The sequence below is a fragment of the Magnolia sinica genome, chromosome 10 (assembly GCF_029962835.1).
Source record: "Magnolia sinica isolate HGM2019 chromosome 10, MsV1, whole genome shotgun sequence".
Classification (NCBI taxonomy): domain Eukaryota; kingdom Viridiplantae; phylum Streptophyta; class Magnoliopsida; order Magnoliales; family Magnoliaceae; genus Magnolia; species Magnolia sinica.
Genome location: NC_080582.1, coordinates 68,007,896 through 68,028,620, shown reverse-complemented (window position 1 = coordinate 68,028,620; position 20,725 = coordinate 68,007,896). Strand labels below are relative to the sequence as shown.

Genomic DNA, 20,725 nt, shown 5'->3' with positions numbered 1-20,725 from the left:
GCTTTGATATTTTTCCTTTTTGTCTCACTGGCATATGTGGTGGTGTGTGCATTAGCTGACTTGTATACACCTGTGGGCTTAGCAAAGCTCTAAATTGCAATATGAATCCATTTATAAAACTATAGTACTTGCATTTGGTGTATGTATTGGAGTAACACGCATGATCCTACACCCAGCATACCATGTCTATGAGGAAGTAGCACATGGCATTCCAGTTTCTATACCACGTACCTAACGACCCATGATCTACATAACCTTGGGTCGTCAGGAGAGGCGAAGATTGATATTAATCCACTATTTGATTACCTATGTACATAATCTTGATTGGATATTTATATTTCAATCTTAATAGTACACACTATATTCTGAATGATGGGTGCCATTTTTACTGAATGAAGCATAGAGATCACACCCACGACATACCAAGGCGATACCTAGTTAACATGGCCTAAAACTAGAAAAATAAATATTTCATTGATTCAGTGATGTAACTGAATTACATATTTGACAAAAAAAAAAAAAAAAAGGAGAAGAAGAAGATTTTGATCTCGTAGACTTGAACTAAAACATGTACACCCTCACCTGCAATAATTACAAGATATGCTTCTTCAGATGGCTTTTATTTGCAATACAAGAGCTCCAGCAACCAAAAAAAAACATTCATAAATCAAATCAAACAACATGGCCACAGATTATGCTCAAATACTAGTCCCATTGCACACCCTTTAACTTGTAATCCTGAATCCCTGTGCAATCATTTCAAAGTTTCTTCATTTTATCCAAGCAACCCACTAAAGAAATTCCTGCAAAAAAAAAAAAAAAAACACATTGATTGATCACACTTCAAAAAGAGGCCACTGCTTATTTTGAGAACATGGACGTTCCATACCAGATTCCTGAAGCTGCTTTTTCTTGGTTTCTGCAGGGGTTAACCAAAATAGAAGTTTTTAATCAGCACAATTGCTTTCAGTGTTGAAATTTATAGAGAACTGCAGCTAAGTTGAGATGACTCCATAAAATATAAAAACAGTTTGTGGACGTCTTGAAATGTCCTACCTTGGCTTTCCTGTGAAGGCATCATTTATTTCGTCAACAGTCGGCTTTTGTGGGAATGTGGCCAGAATAACATACTTCTCCTTTCCAGAGGGGTCATCAACCCTCTTGTAGAGTTCGTAACGGTACGGGTAAGACATCCTGAAATTGAAATGGAAAAGAAAGAAAAAAATAAAAGTAATATGAAAGAAAAATCACAACGTATATTGCTAAAAAGTGATTGTTTTGATCCATTACTGACATTACTGCTTCTACACAACTAGTAGGAACAAAGTACAAGGTTTTTTTTAATTGTTTTTTTGTTTTTTTTTTTTAAAAAAAAAAATTTGCATATAGCCCTCTTATTGTATATTGTAAAAAACACCCTCCATTTTAGGGGTGGCAATTGGTGAGATCAACACATGGGTCAATCGGCCAGAACCCCTTCTAATTGGGTTCGTGCCATGCCCGGTCAGGTAGCAGGTCGGGCTCGAACCAAAAAATTAGCCCATTTAGATAAATGGGTCATTCTCAGGTGCAACCCAACCTGACCTGACCTGTCGTGCCCATATAGCATATCAATGGGCCAGGCCAAATGGCCCTACCCATAACCTGAAACAAAATGCACATACTGCAGTTTTGATCCCTAGATCTCTTAAATATTTTAGTGGGGCCCGTGGCATAGGAATCTAAACCATTGGTATGTTGGATTCATTCTGGATGGGCTAGGAGCCTAGGACGATGCTCCCACAAAGATCTTGTTAAGATTCTATGATCAATGTGACATTTTAATCATGGGCTGGGTCAGGTGGGTCGGTTGAGCCTGACCCTAATTAAATGGGTTGTCAGGCCTTGGCTCGATAAATTTTAAGCGGACCAGGTCATATTTTAATCAACGTGATATTTTAATAATGGGTCTGGCCAGGTAGGTCGGGTCTTCTTTTTCTTCTTGTATTGAGGGAGAGGAAGACGGATTTTGGGGATTAGGGGAGAGAGAGTGTAAGGTAGGGTGAAGTTTGTGTAGGAAAATTGGTCTTTTCTCTTCAGACCAACTTTTGCTAATTCAAAAGCAATGGAGTGTGGGATTTTATATAAGATTTAAATATGTAAGGGGTTACATACAAATGCCAGAAAGGGAACGGGTGATATACAGTGAAGCAAATAGGGAGGGGCAGCAGTTAAAAACTCGGCTGCTGCAGGTACAAAATCTGTGTGTGTGTGTGCGCGCGCGCACGCGTGTGTGACTAATTCAAGAAAATAGTATATCTAATCAGAATACGATGCAGCAATGACAACTGACAAAGATTATCCCAACAAAGGCTATTATTGATGAGTTCACATTTTCAGGCATAGGTCTGATGAGAAAATGCTTAAAATGCTCATACAAAAGAAAAAAGGAGTTCTTGATTAAAGGGGATGTTCACGATGTTGTTAAGAGGATGTCTTTGAGGTGCGGTTGTCCATGGAGACTAAATTCTGATTCCCTGATATCGTGAAACCATCATCTGCCTTCCCTCTTTTTGCTGAAGAGAATGTTGTGGAGCCAACTTCAGTGAGGATCATCTTCCATAATGGGAGCTGAAATTGGGGTTTCAACTTTCAACTACAGAAATTTCATTTCAGCTCCCCCTAACTTCAACGAGGATCATCTTCTGAAATGGGATTTGAATGGAATTTTCTTTTCCTTTTTCAAGCATGACAAGACCACATAATTTAAGATCTTATAACAACAGGCCACAGGGTGGTTTTTTAATCTTATTTAAAGCCCTAGTGTTATTAAAGAATTCTTTTTTGTTGAAAGTAAGGTATTATCAGCTGTGCACAATATAATATATAAGATCTTGCAAGTTCAGGTGAAAAGGAAATAAAATGGATGGTTCTACAATCGTTTCATACATTATTCTTATAAGCAAAGCGGGAGAAAGTGGATCCCACTCTAACAACTCCGAATAAATTAAATACATGCATTAAGATATGCAGGCTTCTTACTGCACAACAACGAAAGAACTTTTTCATTCCGTTCATATACTAAAGGATTTCGCTTCGAAAAGAAAATGTTATATCCCTTTCCTGCCCCTATCAAGAAACAGAACTGACAAATCCTTAAAAACTTGGAGCAGAACCTACTTTTTGCACTATTATGGACAAGAAAATAGAGAATCACCTATTTTTGAAAAGTTAGTTCAAAGCATTTAGGAATCTCTCCCTCCCTTAGACATGCACACATACATGTATGTATGTATGTATGTACATTTGTGTAGACAGTCAGATGGATGGATAGATAGATAGATACATACATACATACATATATACAAATTATAAAGAGATATGATATTATAGTGTCAACATAATGGGAATTTTCCATAGTGTCGAGCAAAGTACCCAAACAGTGACATGTTTCAGAGATCAACTGTGTCCATTGGGTGCATGCCCTTGGGTTCTCTCGAGGGCCAAAGAAACTCAGGTGGGCCACACCGTAGGGGACAGCTGAGAGAGGACGCATTACCAACAAAACCTTCTTGATTGATTAGCCCACCGTGATGTTTATATGCCATCCAATCCGTTCATCAGATGCACCCCACTAGGACGAAGGGGCACACCAAAAATTAGGCTATCCCAAGACTCAAGTGGACCACCACGTGATTTTAGAGGGTTTAGGCATGATTTTACATTGGTCCCTCTGTTGTGGCCCAACTGATTTTTGGATCAGACTGAGTTTATCACTCCAGGCTGAACATGAGGTGGCGTACATGATGGACAAAGTGGATGTTTGAGACAGCATGGTGGCTCACTTTGCTCAAAACCTCATAGCGACACTGTGATCTAAGTCACTATTATAAATTATGTATATTGGAATAACTCACTTATGTTAGCCAACTTATGTGATTGATTGACTATTACATAGCTCCTGTGGGAGTTTCTTACCTTCATTGATGGTCCCAAGTAAGGTATTCCACAACGATAATGATGGCCGTAACGGCCACCACCATTACTGTTACGATACCTTTTTTAAACTCCTATTTTAACCCCATAACGGAACATTATAGAGCCATTATGGGTCAATTTTTCCATAATGTCCATTATGGCCATTACAACCCCTTAACATGTAAGGGTCACCATCATTACCATTATGTAATAGCTGTTACGTAACCGTTTTGGAATACCTTTGTCCCATGCCTAGACATTGTAATAGCCATTACGTAACCATTATGAAACTTTTACCACAGCTTTTATCATGAATCCTGATGACATTGTGTCTCTAATTTTTAAAAGTACACTTCTACAAAAAGTTCAATTTTCTTAAAATCTTTATAAACATATGATGCTCTTAAGAGATTGGTCAACGGATTCAGGTACACCACCTGTGGGCCTTCTTACATTTGTGCTCTTCAATTTTTATCTAGATGACTTTGATCGAGCTATTGTTCATCATTTTCCATACAGCTACATTAGGTTTTTAAATAAAACTTTATATAGTAAAAGGCGCTAGCGCGTTTGACTATATAAGCGTTTTTCAGCTTGCTCCCCTCATGGCCCTCAGGCCTGACATGACATCATAACCTTCACTTCTTCATTTGATCAACACCTCTTCCGCCATAACAATCGGCGGAGAGCCTTTCTTACGATCTATCTCATACCTATTTCCTCCACCACCTCTCCAAACAAAGCACTTTCAGAGAGTCCTGACATTTTCGATCATTCAAAAAAGCCAAAGTTGGATTGCAATGTGGCATCGTATAATAAGATCACGGCTGCTTTTAGCTCTGGCTTTTGGCAGACTCTCACAGAATGGCGAGACCACATATCAGGAGATTCATTCCCTTCTGTAGGTAGTAGGTCTTTCCAGCCGGATTCATCAATGCAATGAAACTCCAGAACGTCGTAGAACTGGCGGAAATAGAGATTCCAATCAGAATCTTTCAGAAGCTGGCATCGCTAGTTGACTCCTCTGGTGCAAATCTGAGATGGAAAAGACGTGAGGGCAGGAGGATGGCAGAAGAGATGGGGCTGTGAGGGGGGCTGGCAGGAGAGATGGAACTGATGGAGAGCCAGGTAGGGGCCTGACGGAATAGTAGGAAGGGCTGTTGGAGATGGGAAAAGAGGAGGAGGGAAGATAGCAGGTGGAAAATGGTGATCCCCAAAACAGTAGCCAAGGAAATCAAAAATCTTGAAGGAGGCACTTTCGATCCCCTTGAGTTGAACAAAAGTAAGGCCCGAGCGACAACGCTAGAGGTGTTATTGGGTTAAAGGTAATATGAATAATTCTCTTTTAATGAAAAAATGATGATGGCCGCATGTACATTGGAGAGACATTGCAACATATCCCATCCAGGAAAGAAAAAAAGGAAATGCGGTTCCTATGATTTGGAAGCATGAATCTTTCAACCAAACAATAGATCAACAAATCACAATTGTAGCTCACAAAAGGAAAAACGACGCCTTTGTAATTATCTGACCTGAGAGCACCCATAATGGGATATTGTGTGCCTGCATAATAAAGAAGTCGAAAAGAATAGCTACTCTCGAATGATGCTGCATACTCCAGTCTCTTATCTCTTCCCATTGTCTTCAAGATAAATGACATGGTTAAAAAATATACAGTGGGTTTGTATCAAGGTTTAAGAAAACATAATAACACTAGTTATAGTGGCTGGCATGAAGAGAATGGTTACTCTCTCCATCATATATAACGAAAAATGCCTGTTAAATAACAACTGTTGCTTCAAAATAGCGGCTGCTGTTTCGAAAAATAACAGCTGTTGTGTACAGAAACAGGTTTTTTTTTTTTTTTTTTTTTTAAAAAAAAAAAAAAAACCATAATGGCATCAAGTTATGGATTAATTACACCATTTTTCATTGAAAACACTCCCATGGCCACATGTTTTCCTCTTTTTTTTCCCAATTTTCTGTTTCATAACAGCTGCTCCCATTAGATAACGGTAATACCAGCCAGCTGTTATGGGGTCATCACACTTTCAAAAACCTTGATCTGATAGAGTATACTTACTTGCATTATGCCACTTGAACTAGGTAAATCCTGAAAAAATAAAAATCCTTGGGAGCATGAGCAAAACTATAAAACTCAGTTATCAGATCATCTGTGCTGTTAATTCTGGCTTAAATTGAAACAGAGATGAAAATATTATGTCTTGTTTGGTTGCCCCTCGAAAAAGATTTCAGCTAGTTTTAGTTAACAATAATCATGTATTAGAAATAGTTTATATAAAATACGGATTATCAAGATTATCTTTAATCATTTCCAAAATATCTAATACATAATTACTGTTAAGTAAAATGAGATGAACTCATGTTTAACTGGTAAACTCGCAAGAGTTTCAACACGAGGTCATGGGTTCCAGTACCCATTGTGGTGAAATCCCACTGGTGTGAGTGCGTGGGTGCGTGTGAGGGTGTGAGTGCGTGTGTAAAAAAATAACAAAAATAAATAAATAAATAAATAAGAGGGGCATAATGCATATTTATATTGTCTAAGTAAGCAGAATAAGTGCATTGGTAGCAAGCCTAACCAACATATGCACATAAAACGATAATTTCATTCGATCATGAAACTGTTGAAAATGTTAGAGGTTGGTCACATAATTCAGACTCTTAATAGGATTTGTCAAGTCATCAAAGCACAACATCAACTTCTTCGGTTCCCGTAAGTTATGTTGGAAATAGCTCAGTGTTAGATCTCTTTAATTTAGTTATAATGTAACGTGTTGATGCAGGCTTATCTGGGCCAAAGATCCATGGGTCTGGCCCAAGACAAAGCCCGCAGTTGGCCCATCAATAAGAAGGTTCAATCCTCCTAATTAGGCAGTTAGTGATGCAAAATCAATCAACAAGCCAGGCACTAAAATCTCATTAGATATGTCTTACCCGCTAATCATCTCTTATTTACTTATCCATTTTTGCGTAAGTTAGTACTTGTCATTGACATTAAGAATCTTCCTTATTTGTACGTATCAAAGCTTATTAAGGGCCTGACATGAGTATTATCAAGGCGCTTTGAAAATGAATGAAAATTCTAGTTATTGTTTCTACTTTGTTTAAGATTCTTATGCTTCTTATGCTTAATATGGATGTGCCTACGTTTGAGTGGATCCTTCCCAGTAGATGGTTGCACCAGTTGGGTACCAGAGCAGGTTCCAATGGCTAAATTGAAGTCCTAGATAAAAAAACAATCTCGATGATTTGTTTCCAAGTTCTTTAGTCATAAAATTTTGCATCTTTTTTCTTTACTTTTTCGAAGTCCAAACGTCCAATTGACAAGGGGAGGCTCTGCCGAAATTTTGGCAGCCATCTACCCCCCAAACCAGTTCCTATTTCAACCCATTAACGGCCTAAAAGCCAGCCCTTATTTCAGCTAGGGGTGTACATCGAGTCGAACCGGCTCGGCTCGGTCCTCGAGCCTGACTAGCCAGCTCGGCTCAGTTCAGTCAGCAGCTTGGGCCGAGTTCGAGCCAAGATCGAGCCGAGTTCACCATTGAGGCATTTCCACAAACACCTAGACTGCACCTTCAAAATCCCTCTGTATGTGAAACAAAAGCAATGGTTTTACAGGTATTTTATCAAACACCTTCTAAGCAACATAAAAACCAAGAAAAAAAGGTATTTGTTTCATGTACATACCTTCCTTGCCACCAGCCACACTTCATTGAGTCATTTTATCAAACACTTGGTGAGCAACATCAATGGCAAAGTAACCGAGTCACCAGATACGCGGCCTCTTCCCAACCAGATACGCGGCAGAGATCAGCTGCATCTATTCTTGGCTTTAGCAAAGGTGCCTCCCCCTTCACCTACCTGGGCCTCCCCATCTTCAATGGCAGGCCTAGGCAAGCCTACTTTCTGCCACTCCTAGATAAAGCTGTCAACAAAATTGCTTGCTAGAAAGCCAGAATTCTCTTGCAGGCTAGGAGACTAACGCTCCTAAACCATGTCCTAGCTGGGATGCCCATCCGCACGGTTTCTGCTGCTGACGTCCCTGCTAGCATCTTGCATGACTTGCAGAGATCCTTTGCTGACTTCTTGTGGGGCTGGGAGGGCAATAGGAAAAGATGCCACTGGCGTAGCTGGCAAGCGATTGCGCTTCCGAAAGCAGAGGGAGGCCTGGGGATCAAAACACTTTCTGCTGTCATGAATGCATTTCGCCTCAAGATGGCTTGGTCAATCCATCATCATGGAGAAGCTAGTTGTTGGGCCAAGTTTATGAGAGCGAAGTATATGTCTGACGTGAACAGACAAGGCTCGGGCCCTGCCAGTTCTTCGGCCTCTCCCCTCTGAAAACGCATTCACAGGCTGACAACGATGCTATCTCCTCAATCCAGATGGCTGCTGGGCTGGGGTAACTGCAGCTTCTGGGAGACAAACTGGTCTGGTTTGGGCCCTCTCCGGGATTGGGCAACCAACCAGATCCCAGCGTCCCTTCAGCAGGTCTCAGTTAATCAGCTGATAAGCCCGATTAGCTGGGAAAACATCGCCCCCCTGCATAATCTGCTTCCCCAGTTTGTTTTCGACCACATTTGCGACAAAGGTATTTGTACATCCCCAACAGCCGACAAATGCATTTGGATGCCTTCCCCTTCCGGGGAATTTTCTGTTAGCCTAGCGTCCAACATCCTCCGTCATCAGGCTAAAAAAGAAGGCCTGGTCAAGATGGGTCTGGCATAGCAAATTGCCCCCCAAGCTTTCCTTGCTGGCCTGGAAAATTATCCATCAGGCCCTCCCAGTCGATGATAGAGTGCAGTCAAAGGGAATCTCTATTGCATCTAAATGCAACTGCTGCCCCGCTTCGTCGACTCTGCATATGGAAACCATAGACCACCTATTTCTGATGGGGACCAATGCCAATGCAGTTTGGTCGCATTTCAGCAGGGCAGTGGGCATGAGCAGGGCTGCCCCTGCGTCAGCAGATGGAATGGCGTCTGTTTGGTGGTCGGCGGCTTCAGCTTCCACAAAAATCAGGCCCATTGTCGGCCTGCTCCCAGCCATTATCTTCTGGGAGCTCTGGAGGGCCAGGAACGAGGCCCGCTTCGACAGTTTCGACGCTCCTATTTGCAACATTCTGGCGAATATTCGGCGTTGGGTCGACTTGATAACCCATCTCTCCTCCAGCCATTGCCCTCTGCTGCCCCTCCCTGTCTGGGCCAAGCCCAATCGCCCCTGTCAGCCCAACAGCCCTCAAGTGGTCAAATGGGCTAGGCCACAAGCAGGCTGGATTAAATTAAACGTGGACGGTTCAGCGAGAGGCAACCCGGGCTCCTCGGGGGGAGCCTTGCTAGACATGCTGTCAGTAACATGTTCTTCGCGTTCGCCTACTCATACAGCTTCGGTTCCAATTCTCGGGCCGAAATCCGAGCTATTCTGGATGGTCTAAACCTCTGCGCAGACCAAGGATTCATGCAGGTGGAGCTGGCTAGCAACTCCCTATCCGTAGTCTCTGCCCTCGGCTCCGGCGCCTCCCTTTCCTGGTCTATGTGGTATTGGCGTAAGAGGATAGAGGCCCTCTCCTGATCCTTCCTTGTCCGCTTCTCCCATTGCCCAAGAGAAGCCAACTCCCCGGCAGATGAGTTGGCTCGCATGGGGAGCGAAGGCAGGGAGAACCTCTTTTTCCATGACATTTCTGCTCTCCCGGCTAGAATTCATAATCTGATATTCTTAGACAAAACCGGGCTGGGTAACATTCGTCGAGCCTTACGCTCCCCTCTTCTCCTGCTTTCTGTTCTGATTTTCTGCTTACGATAGGAGGGGCCTGCTAGGGCCCCTCCCAAATGCCCTCCCAAATCAATCTGTACAGCCTTTTGAGTTGAAATATACAGGGTGCTTGTTGAAAAAAAAAAAAAAGTAACCGAGTCACCGAACTGGTTCGATTCGAGCTGTATTCGATCTGAGTCAAGTTGAGCTGGGGCTTGCTCGAAGTCGGCTCGAACTCATTTTCGAGCTCAAAAAATCAGCTCAACTCGGCTCGAACTCAGCTTCGAACCGAGTCAAATCAAGCTTTTTCGAGTTGAGTCAAGCGAGCTAACCGAGCTAGCTCGGTTCGTGTACACCCCTAATTTCAGCCTATTAAATCCCAAAAAACCAGCCTTATTCTAGCCCATTAAAACCTCTAAAGAAAATCAGTCTCATACCAACTCATTAAAAGCCTGAAAAATCATCCATATTTCAACCCATTAAAACCCCAAAAAATCAGTCATATTCCAAACCATTAAAAAAAAAAAGTCATGACCTATTCCAGCCCATTCAAATCCCAAAAATATCAACTCCATTTTAGCCCATTAAAAGTCCCAAAAAAATTAGCCCTACCCCAACCCATTAACAGCTCAAAAATCAAACCCATTAACAGCTTAGATCCAGCCAATATTGTCAAATCACAAATGCAATTGCGTGTGATCGCATATGGCTGTGCACATGTGCGATCACATATATTTTTATAATTTTTTTCAAAAAATGAAAAATAAGGGGAAAATTCAAAAAAAAAAAAAAAAATCTTAAAAAATTTTCTCCCCCAAGTGATTGGATAACCTATTTTACTTATTTCAGGTTCATTTAAGACAAATACAATCAACAAAACAATCAAGTACATCAACAATCCATTCAACAAAACAATTAACAAGCTATTTAATGTACAAATACAATTTACAAGCTATTTAATTATTAAGAACTTCGAACATAGAAATTTTATTGATAAATAAAACTTTCGAGTTTCAAGTTACAACTTACAACTCAACGTTTACATTGATCTAGTTGCCATTGTGGCATTTGATCACCACCATCATCATCATTATTGCCATCATCGTCGTCGTCTCCTTCTTCGACATATACTTCTTCTTCTTTTTTTTCATCATCTGTTCACACTAGTACTTCATCAACATCTAATGGTTGATCTTGATCATCTCCTTCATCTCCTCAATCTTGTCTGCCACCTGACTGCCACTGCTTATCCTCCTCTTCTTTGCTTTCGAGTGGAAGTATTTTCTCCATGTGCCAATCCGAATGCAGTAGCTTCAACTTGCGCCCATATTAGATCATCGCCTGCAAAGACCAGGTCCCCTGTCTCTACGAGCCACTCACTATCTGCATCCAAATCATCCAGGCAGATAGGATCATAGAAACAAAGCTTTTTTTGCCTTAGCCTGGAATCATTCTCACAACTTCTGATTGTATTGGACGAAAACTAGTCATTGAGCTTCTTTTGTTCAAGACGATTCCTTTTTTTTTGTTTTGTGTGTGTGTGAATTTACGTTAAAGAAAGTCCATTAGCAATGGCTCATAGATGTTACTTTTAACTTCCTAAGATTTAAGACTAAATTCAACATTAAGGAGTGAATTGCCAAACCACCTAGAATGTGCTCCAGTTGTGCTCACAAGCACTAGTAAAACATGTGAGTCCAAGAATCTTCATTGCCAGCTTTTTTAGTGTTAGATCTTTCCTATTTCGGTCCACTCCATAGGTAGCCCACTAGTCAGCTGAAATAACAGTTTAAGTAGGTTATACTTTGTACATTTTAATAAACTATTTCTAAGTTACTTAGACATACTCACCAAGACGTTCATACTTGGCAATTTCATAGTCATATGCATGATAACTATATCTCTTGAGAATCTACATGCACTTTTCATATAGATGTCCAATAAAGCTAAAATCATGTCTTGTTCTTCTTTAGCTGAAACCATTCTTTCCAAGAGATCAAGAAAGCCAACCATATGCATCGCTTTTGCCTTTGTCCGATGGGCGAAAGTGAAGAATATAACGGGATTAAGGATGTAAGCAACCAAATACAATAGAGATGACATTTGAATGCCCCATCTTCTATCTATAATATCTAAAATAGGCTTGTAATCGTGTTCTCTATGGTTAAAGTAGTCTATGATTTTATTTCTAGCCATCTCCATCACATCATAAATTTAACTCATTGGTGGCTTCTCATCTCCATCCACCAATCACAACACAGTCACTAAGGGTTTCAACGATTTTAGTGCCTTTAGCACTTGTGTCCAAAAAGATTGTGAAAGGAATGTGTGTTAGACTAGCTTCCCATTGGTCTTCTTTGACCAAGGCCCATTATTCCAATCGATCAATACTAAAAAGCTTTAAGTTCGGATGTCTTTGAATGTAATCTTTGTAGTGTTAAGAAGGTCATTGTGAAACAGGTGACGCTAAACGTAGCAAGTTACACCCAATGTGTTTTCTCATTTGATGGAGAAGAAGGGCATGTATGTATATAAAGGCAGTGATTCTTCTACCCATAGCAATCACTTTTATGTACAACATACATCTCTTCTAGCATAAGATCTACACAATGTGCCACACAAGGGGTCCAAAATAAACTACACCTCTTCTCCATAAGAAGACGATCGATGACCATGGTATTCCGTAACGGTAACGGTGGCCATAATGGCCACCACCGTAACCTTTATGATATAGGTTGTAACGGTTGTTACGGCCCCCATAATGGTCGCTATTGTCCCTTTTTTTTATTGGAAAAAAAAAAATGAACCTGTATCGGCCCCATAATGGACTGTTATGGGGCCGTTATGGCCTTTACGAAGGGTGTAACAGGCCATTACGGGAGTTGTAACGGCCTTTACGGGTCATTCTATCCATAATGATCGTTACGGCCTTTACGACCCTGTAACACGTAATGGTTGCCATAGTTACCTTTATGTAATGGCCTTTACAGCCCCATAACACCATGTTAGTGGCTATATATGAGGCTGCGTTATCCGTACTTGGACAATGTATTCCTCTCCTATTTCCTTTACTTCTTCAATTACACTATCCAATAATTTATACAAATAATTGTCTGTGTGAGAATGGGTCGATGCATCTACGGACTTCAAAAGCATTGTCCCAATTGAACAATTCACTAGAATGTTTATTAGAGTTAGACCGGATTTATTAGTCCATTTGTCGGCCATAAGAGTACAACCATAGATTTTCTACGATTCTTTATGTTCGGCAATGAAACTTCTTGTATAATCAATTTGATTTTGAAGCATGTCTCCCTCACTTCGTAATATGAAAGAAGCTTAAGCCCATGTGTAAATTGACCTATTACTCCAACCATAACCTTCAAGCTTTTTAACTTAACAATATTGAAAACAACACCAGCTTGATACAACCAATGTTTTAAATATCAACAATATTGGCCATATCCCATGATATATCTTGTGTCCCACCTGTGTGATACGAAATGCACACGGAGTGCCAATATATCCCACATGTTCAATCCAGTGAGCATTTTCAATTTTCGATCCATTTTTTTTTTTTAAATTATGTTAAATCAGTATCAAATAGTTATAAATCCATTGGTTCTTCTTGTTTTGCATGAAAAATCATGGAGTTGGAGCTTTAATTTCGATATCCATTGGTTCTTCATGTTCTCCATGTTTTTGTCGAAATATTTCTTCAACCAACTATCAATTGAGACTAATTTCGAAGTATTTAGGAGTATTTGATAAAATGATCATCACATACACTTTAATTTCTAAATTTGAGGGTAGGTGTTCTGATTTGGGGAAAATTCAAAATTTCCTCAATTTCTCCCAAATTGCTTGGGATGTATGAGGGCTGATCTACTAATTTGTTAAGTCCTCGTCAATTTTCGGAAAATAAAAATCATTTTTAAACTAAAAATAAATAAAATATTTTTTTTTTCAAAATTTTCCTTCAACCAATTGTCAATTGATACTAATTTTGAAGTATATAGGAGTGTTTGATGAAATGCACTCTAAATGCTATGCATTCAATTTGAATATCGTTGCATTAGTTCAATCAGACAACGCATAGCTTAGGACACTATACAAAGGAAAGCTATTATGTGCACTTCGTTTTTGAGATGTTATGATTTAAAAGTGTGTATTAAGCTCTGTTTTAACAATCCCTGGAGTTTTATTGAAAAATTCAACCATTTCCCCAATGTTTTCCCATCTTTCCCAAAAAGTGCAATAAATTACCTGATATAAACGATATACCCCATGCAATAACCGATAGGTATCTATATCCCAAGGATGCAATGCGTAACGTGATATCGATATTTCGAACACTAGATACAATTACTTAGCAATATATTGAATTGTGGTTTTTCTATCTTTTTGCTTGTATCCGTTTTCCAATGTGGTTTGTACGGGTCCTTTGCTTCTACCCCTTTGGTCGACCACATTTTCGAGATGTGGTTTACACCACCTATCCATAGGCACATGCAAACAAGCTTTTTTCGAGGCCGGTAGTCTAGACTACTCAGTCGACGTAGGGGGGGTAGGACTAGGTTCATCCGCATTAACCACATCTATATTCTCATATACTTCTTGTTCCATGAACCCCTCTCGAAGTACGCACTATCTTATTTTCTTCTTGTTTGTTTATTCATGTACTTCATGATTTCCTTTAAGAGTTCTGGAGTAATATTGGGACATGCTCTTACATTTGATCCTGGCGTATATGCAATGTATTGCCTATGCCATGCAATGCCATCAGTACTTGCAAACCCGCATAACTCACACACAGTCTTTTCGATAACACTACGATAGTACTTGTACTTCCAACCTGGGTCATTTGACTTGGGTTTTAAAGAAGAAGATTGGGAAGAAGACATGATTCTTGTACACTTGGAAAGACAGACACAGAGAGAGAGAGAGAGAGAGAGAGAGAGAGAGAGAGAGAGTTGCATACCTACATTTTAGAAACTAGAGAGAGGGAGGGAGTTACACACACTTGGTAGTTGTAAAGATTAGAGAAGAGAGAGAAAGAGGGGGGAGTTACACACACTTGTAGTTGTAAAGATTAGAGAAGAGAGAGAGAGGGGGGAGTTACACACTTACACTTGTAGTTGTAGAGACTAGAGAAGAGAGAGATAGAGAGAGAGAGAGAGAGAGAGAGAATGTAGAGAAGAATGAGAGATTAGAGAATGAATATTACTATTTAGTTCAAATGAATAAGAATTAAGAAATGAAAGTATGGGAGGATGTAGAGAATGAACAAAGAACACTTCAACTTTCAAGTTTCAATGGAATTTCTTGAGTCTTGATCTTTGAGGTCTTGTATACTCTTGAAAATGGAATTAAAAAAGAATTGTTGCCTTGTTGGTTCTTATAGACTTGTCGTTGTAGAGAGATTAGAGTGTGTGTGTGTGTGTGTGTGTGTGTGTGTGTGTGTGTGTGTGAGAGAGAGAGAGAGAGAGTTTAGAATGGAGAATAGTGAAAATGGGGGTGATTTGAATGCCTATTTATAGGCAAAAGGTGCAAAAAATAATAAAATAAAAAATCCCAACAGTTAGATTTCTGACAGTTGGGCCATTATCCGATCACATATTGTTGCATATAGGCATGCAATTGCATGTGCTGAAACCACATATGCCACCATGGCATATACGATTTCTTCACAGATATACACATGCGATCGCACTTGACAACATTGGATCCAACCCTTGATCCTACCCATTAAAACCTAAAATCATAGGCCATTAGTAATCTTCTATTTTAAACCAGAAACCAACTTATACAATGCCCATTATTTGCTGACGTCACCCACTGATAAGATGTTTACCCGTAGTTGTCACATCTATCGAGGGAGGCTTACCGATCAAAAGTGAGACAATTGCATCACCGACCTATTCACAAGGCTAGCCAGCCTAGATACCGTTGTTGACCAGCCACGTGGAAAACAACTTGGAGAGCAACCTGATTCAATTAGAGATCTTGTTGGCAACCTAAATCCGCAACTAGAGTTCTAGCTAGAACCTTTAGTGAATCAAAATGGTATTGGTCTTCAAGAGTCTGTTTATGACTTCATGCAACAACTCTCTGCAGAGTGAGCCCATCTGGACTTCATATGTCACCTTGATGCAAAAACTTTTGTTAACTAGATTACAATGCTTGAAGATTATTTTTTATGGTACGACAGGGACAATGTTCAACGAGTGGCCTTTGTCAAGGTCAAGTTGAAGGGCCCAATAAGAATCTGGTAGCAAACCATTGGTGACAACAATCTCATAATGGATCGTCATGTTATCACCAGGTGGGCTGACACGATAGAGAAGTTGGAAAGTAAGAATTTGCCTTTAGACTACATGTATACTATTCTCCAGGAGCTTATTGCATTCAAATGGGAAACTTTATTGGTGGATGACTACACTGAGAAATTCAATGAGTTTTCTGTTTGTTATAAGCTTATAGAGGCCGACCTTCAAACAGCTAACTGCTATCGAGGAGGGTTATACTAAGAGATCTAGTGCGAGATGGTCATGTTTGATTTCGAGTCAATTGATGATGTCGATCAGAAGGCTCGATGAGTTGAACAACAACTGTGGTACTCTTCAATGCTTTAGCTCTTCAGTCATAGAACCTTTTATGAGAAAAGGTTTGGATCCACATCTTAATTAGACTCCACTGCATGGCTACCACTACCTCCCTATCCTTTTCAGTCATGCCCACATATACAAACTCTGATTGTAAGGCAACTACAACCTTTGCAGAGCCCTTCGCCGAATAACTCATACTAAAGGTAACTAGCACTACAAAGGCACGACACCAGGGGGCAGGTCCTAATTGTGGTTCTAAATATCAATATCAAGGGGTGTATTGGCCCGACCAAAAAATGATACAATACGGACGTCGCGTTTCAATATCGGTCCGTATCAAACCATATTGGCCCGTATCGGTCGGAAAAAAAAAAATTTAAGCCAAAGAATTATGGGAAATATCATGAAAAAAAAAAAAAGAAAGAAAGAGAGAGAATACTAAGATATTCAAGAATCAATCTTTCTTTTCTTTTTTGTATTTTAGACATGCACATGATGGTTTATCGGACCATTCTTTGATAAGAATGTTGTCTGTCGATTTGACTTTTTGTCAACTAAATGAGCCCTAATTGAACACAAATCAAGCATGATTTGGTGAACTAGGGCCCATTATATTTAAATGCAATAAAAAGAAGATGAAAATATCAAAAAGAAAGTGAAAGTTTACCCTTATTTCCGATTTTTCCCATAATGGCCCACTTCGCTTCGATTTGTCGAATCCCATTCAAATCATTTGTTTTTTTCTTAAAACAGATCTAGATCTAGCCTAAAATGAGTTTTTAAGCTTCTTTCATAGTTTAAAAGGAAAAAAAAAAAAAAAGACATGAGGAAAATTTTGAAAAAAAAATAATCAAAATTGGGCTTTTATGGGCGTATCGACCCGTAAAGGCCCTGTATCAACCGATATGGGCCAATACAGGCCAATACGAGTCATTTTTTTCGTATTGGGCCAAGACGGCCCCATATCGTGTATCATCTCGTGTTGATATAGATACAATACGATTGTATCAACTGATACGATACTGACATTCCTATTTATGGTCTTAATCCTAATCCTCCTTGGGTGAGAACAGTAAAGTGTTGATTGTTACCATTACGGACAGATAAGGCATTTTTCTAATGAGTATTCGCAAGACAGGAATCTCCATTACTATGATAATGAGGACCCCTACTACCCAGACGGCCATGAGTATTACGACAAGCACATCGAAATAGAACAACCCTATACAGAGCATGCATCATAGCTAGAGGATGCCTCTGCTAAAACTGTGATCGAAGCTGAGGTTAAAGGCACCACTCTTATTATATGCAGCCACCTTACCACCACCCAAGAAGAAGAGGATGATTGGTGATGGACCATTGTTTTTTGTACATGGATAAAATGCAAGGGTAGGTTATGTAATACAATCATCAATGGGAGCAACGCAATAAACATTGTCTCACAGGAGGTAATTGATAAGCTCAGGTTGTCAACTGAAAGGCAATCAAAATCATATAAGGTTGCGTGAGTTGATGACACTGCCATCTCCATGACACAAAGGTTTTTGGTGTCTTTTAAAATGGACATCTATGAGGATGATATTTAGTATGACATAATTCCAATGAATGTCACCCATAACCTTCTCGGTCGACCTTGGCTCTTTGATCGAAAGATACAAAGTGATAAAGAAGCTAACACAAATACTTTCCTATGGTGAGGTCATCGGATCCACCTTCGCACATTTTAGTCTACGTTACCTCCTTCATTTACGCCCCCATTGTCGACATTGGCCACTCTCCCTAACTCTCATGTTCTTACTATGCGGAAGTTCGAGGAAGAGAGCAAGGAGAAAGGCGTAGTGTTCTCTCCAGTCACAAAACAGGTGCAGGAGCATATTACTGACCAGGATGAGCATATTCCTGATGAAATCAAATCCATGCTCCACAACTTCCAAGATTTGGTCCCCTGCTTGAGGAGTTGTCCCCCAGCACGCCATAGATTTGATTCACGAAGCGTACTCACCTACTTACCAGCATGTTAAATGAGTTCAACTGAGCATGCCGAGTTGAAGCGTCAAGTGAGTTGTTAAAAAGGGGGCTACATTCGAGAGAACCTCAACCCATGTGTTGTGCCAACCGTCCTTACCCCTAAGAAGGATGGGAGTTGGCGTATGTGTGTAGACAACTGAACTATTAATAAAATCACAGTGAAGTATTGCTCCCTCATTCCTCGGCTTGATGATATGCTAGACATTATGCCAGGTGCTAGCGCCTTCTCCATGATCGGTCTTCATAGTAGATACCACTAGATTCGCATCTGACCTAATGACAAATGGAATATGGTATTTAAGATGAAAAACGGTATCTACGAGTGGTAGTTACGCCATACGGTCTCACAAACACACCTAGCACTTCTATGTGCATCATGACCCAGTTGTTGCATCCTTTTATTGGTAAGATTGCCATTGTCTACTTTGACAGCATTCTTATCTACGGTTAGTCCATAAAGGAATACCTAAACCACCTGGGTCTTATCTTCAGAGTCCTTCACTACGAGCACTTTTACATCAACTTTAAAAAGTGCACCTTCATAAGTACATCTGTGGTTTTCTTAGGTTACATTGTCTCGTCACAAGGTGTAGAGGTGGACTCTACCAAGGTGAAAGCCATTGTTGATTGGCCAACACCTACCACTATCTCTGAAGTTCATAATTTCATGACCTCGTCACATTTTACAGACGTTTTGTGTGGAATTTTATCAACGTCATGGCTCCAATTGCATGAAATACAGAGTTTCGATGGACAAGCGCAACAACAAGAGCGTTTGATAGGATCAAGTGTAAGATGATTGAAGCTACAGTTTTGCGTATTCCAAACTTTGAGAAGGTAATTGAGGTAAGTTGCGACACTTTCTACGTTCGCATTAGTGTTCTTAGTTTAGAGGGCCATCCAATAGCCTTCTTCAGCGAAAAGCTCTCTGATGCACAGCAGCAATGCTCCACTCATGACTTGGAGTTTTATGTTGTTGTTAAGATTCTACTACATTGGCATTATTATTTGGTTGGCAAGCAATTTGTCCTATATTCTTATCATGAAGCACTCAAGTATCTAAATTCTCAACAGATGATAAGCACTCGCCATGTTAAATGGAGCACTTACCTTTAGGAGTTCTCGTTTGTCATCCGCCACAAGGCTGGCAAGGACAATCGGGTTGTTAATGCATTGAGCCGTCGTGCGCATTTATTATCATCAATGTCTGTCACTATTCCGAGATTCAAAAAGATATGGGTGAGTATGCTAACGATAAGGATTTTGGACATATTTATACAAACGCTCTTAGTGGAAAGTATGTTCAGCATTCATGATGACTACTTGTTTCGAGGAATGCAACTTTGTCTACCTAGTACATCAATTCATGATTATGTTGTGAGGGAGTTACACGTCGATGGGTGTAATGGTCACTTGGGCCATGATAAGACCCTAGCCCTTATTGGAGATAGATACTTTTGGCCTCTTCTAAATTAGATATCGCAAGATCTACTAGTTATGCAAGGTTTGCCAGCTTGCAAAGGGTCAAAAGAAAAACAGCATATTGTATCAACCACTGCCGATCCCACATGCTCTGTGAGAAGATCTCATTATGAATTTCATCTTGGGTTTACCAAAGAACGCTCATAATATTGATTCAGTATTTGTGGTGGTTGACCGATTTTCAAAAATGACTCATTTCATACCATGCTCATATACAACAGACGCTCTCAAGATTGCTCAATTATGTTTTTGAGAGGTTGTTCGTCTTCATGGACTTCTAAAGACAGTTGCGTCACATCGTGATACCAAGTTCATGAGTTATTATTGGAAAACTCCTTGGGTAGCAACAAAAACCAAGCTCCAGTTCTTTAGTGCCTACCACCCTTAGACCGATGGTCAACCAAAAGTGGTCAATTGCAGCTTGGGCAAGTTATTACGGTGTCTTATCCGTGATCATATAGCTACATGTGACCTAGTAATACTCATGGCTAAATTTGCCTATAATAACGACCGCGTCTTCCAATCGATTTGATTCTTCTATCCATAGAATCGAGACCAACCGCAAAAGATGATGACTTCATTTGCCATATGCAGCAGGTGCATGATGAAGTTCAATGCAATATCATTGTGAATAATGAAAGTTATAAGCAACATGCAAATACAAGACGTCATTTTGTTGAACTTGCAGAAGACACATAGTTATGGCCCATATTAATCCTGAACAGTTGGCTCTCGGTACCTCGAAGAAGCTTCATCCTCGTAATGCGGGACCGTCCAAAATCATTAAGAAGATTAGTGCCAATGCTTATATTTTAGATCTCCCACCAGATTTTCCTATCAGTCGTACTTTCAATGTGAAAGATCTTTCCATCTAT

The 20,725-nt window shown here is 40.0% G+C and overlaps 1 protein-coding gene across 5 annotated transcripts in view; it reads right to left on the bottom strand.

Annotated features, from left to right (window-relative positions):
- Positions 1–455: 455 nt before the first annotated feature.
- The window catches only part of LOC131216917 (adenylate kinase 5, chloroplastic), a 70,397-nt gene continuing 50,127 nt past the window's right edge, over positions 456–20,725 (bottom strand). For 2 of the 5 annotated variants that reach the window (XM_058211530.1, XM_058211529.1), the window contains exons 14-18: positions 6,041–6,070; positions 5,490–5,599; positions 1,057–1,194; positions 890–919; positions 630–803 (exon numbers count right to left, since the gene is read on the bottom strand). In XM_058211530.1, the coding sequence (XP_058067513.1) occupies positions 776–803; positions 890–919; positions 1,057–1,194; positions 5,490–5,599; positions 6,041–6,070 (336 nt within the window). In that variant the 3' untranslated portion in view covers positions 630–775. Of the gene's footprint in view, positions 583–628; positions 804–889; positions 920–1,056; positions 1,195–5,489; positions 5,600–6,040; positions 6,071–10,813; positions 11,116–20,725 lie in introns of those variants that run through there. The other 3 variants (XM_058211528.1, XM_058211531.1, XM_058211532.1) reach the window with 3 other exon arrangements.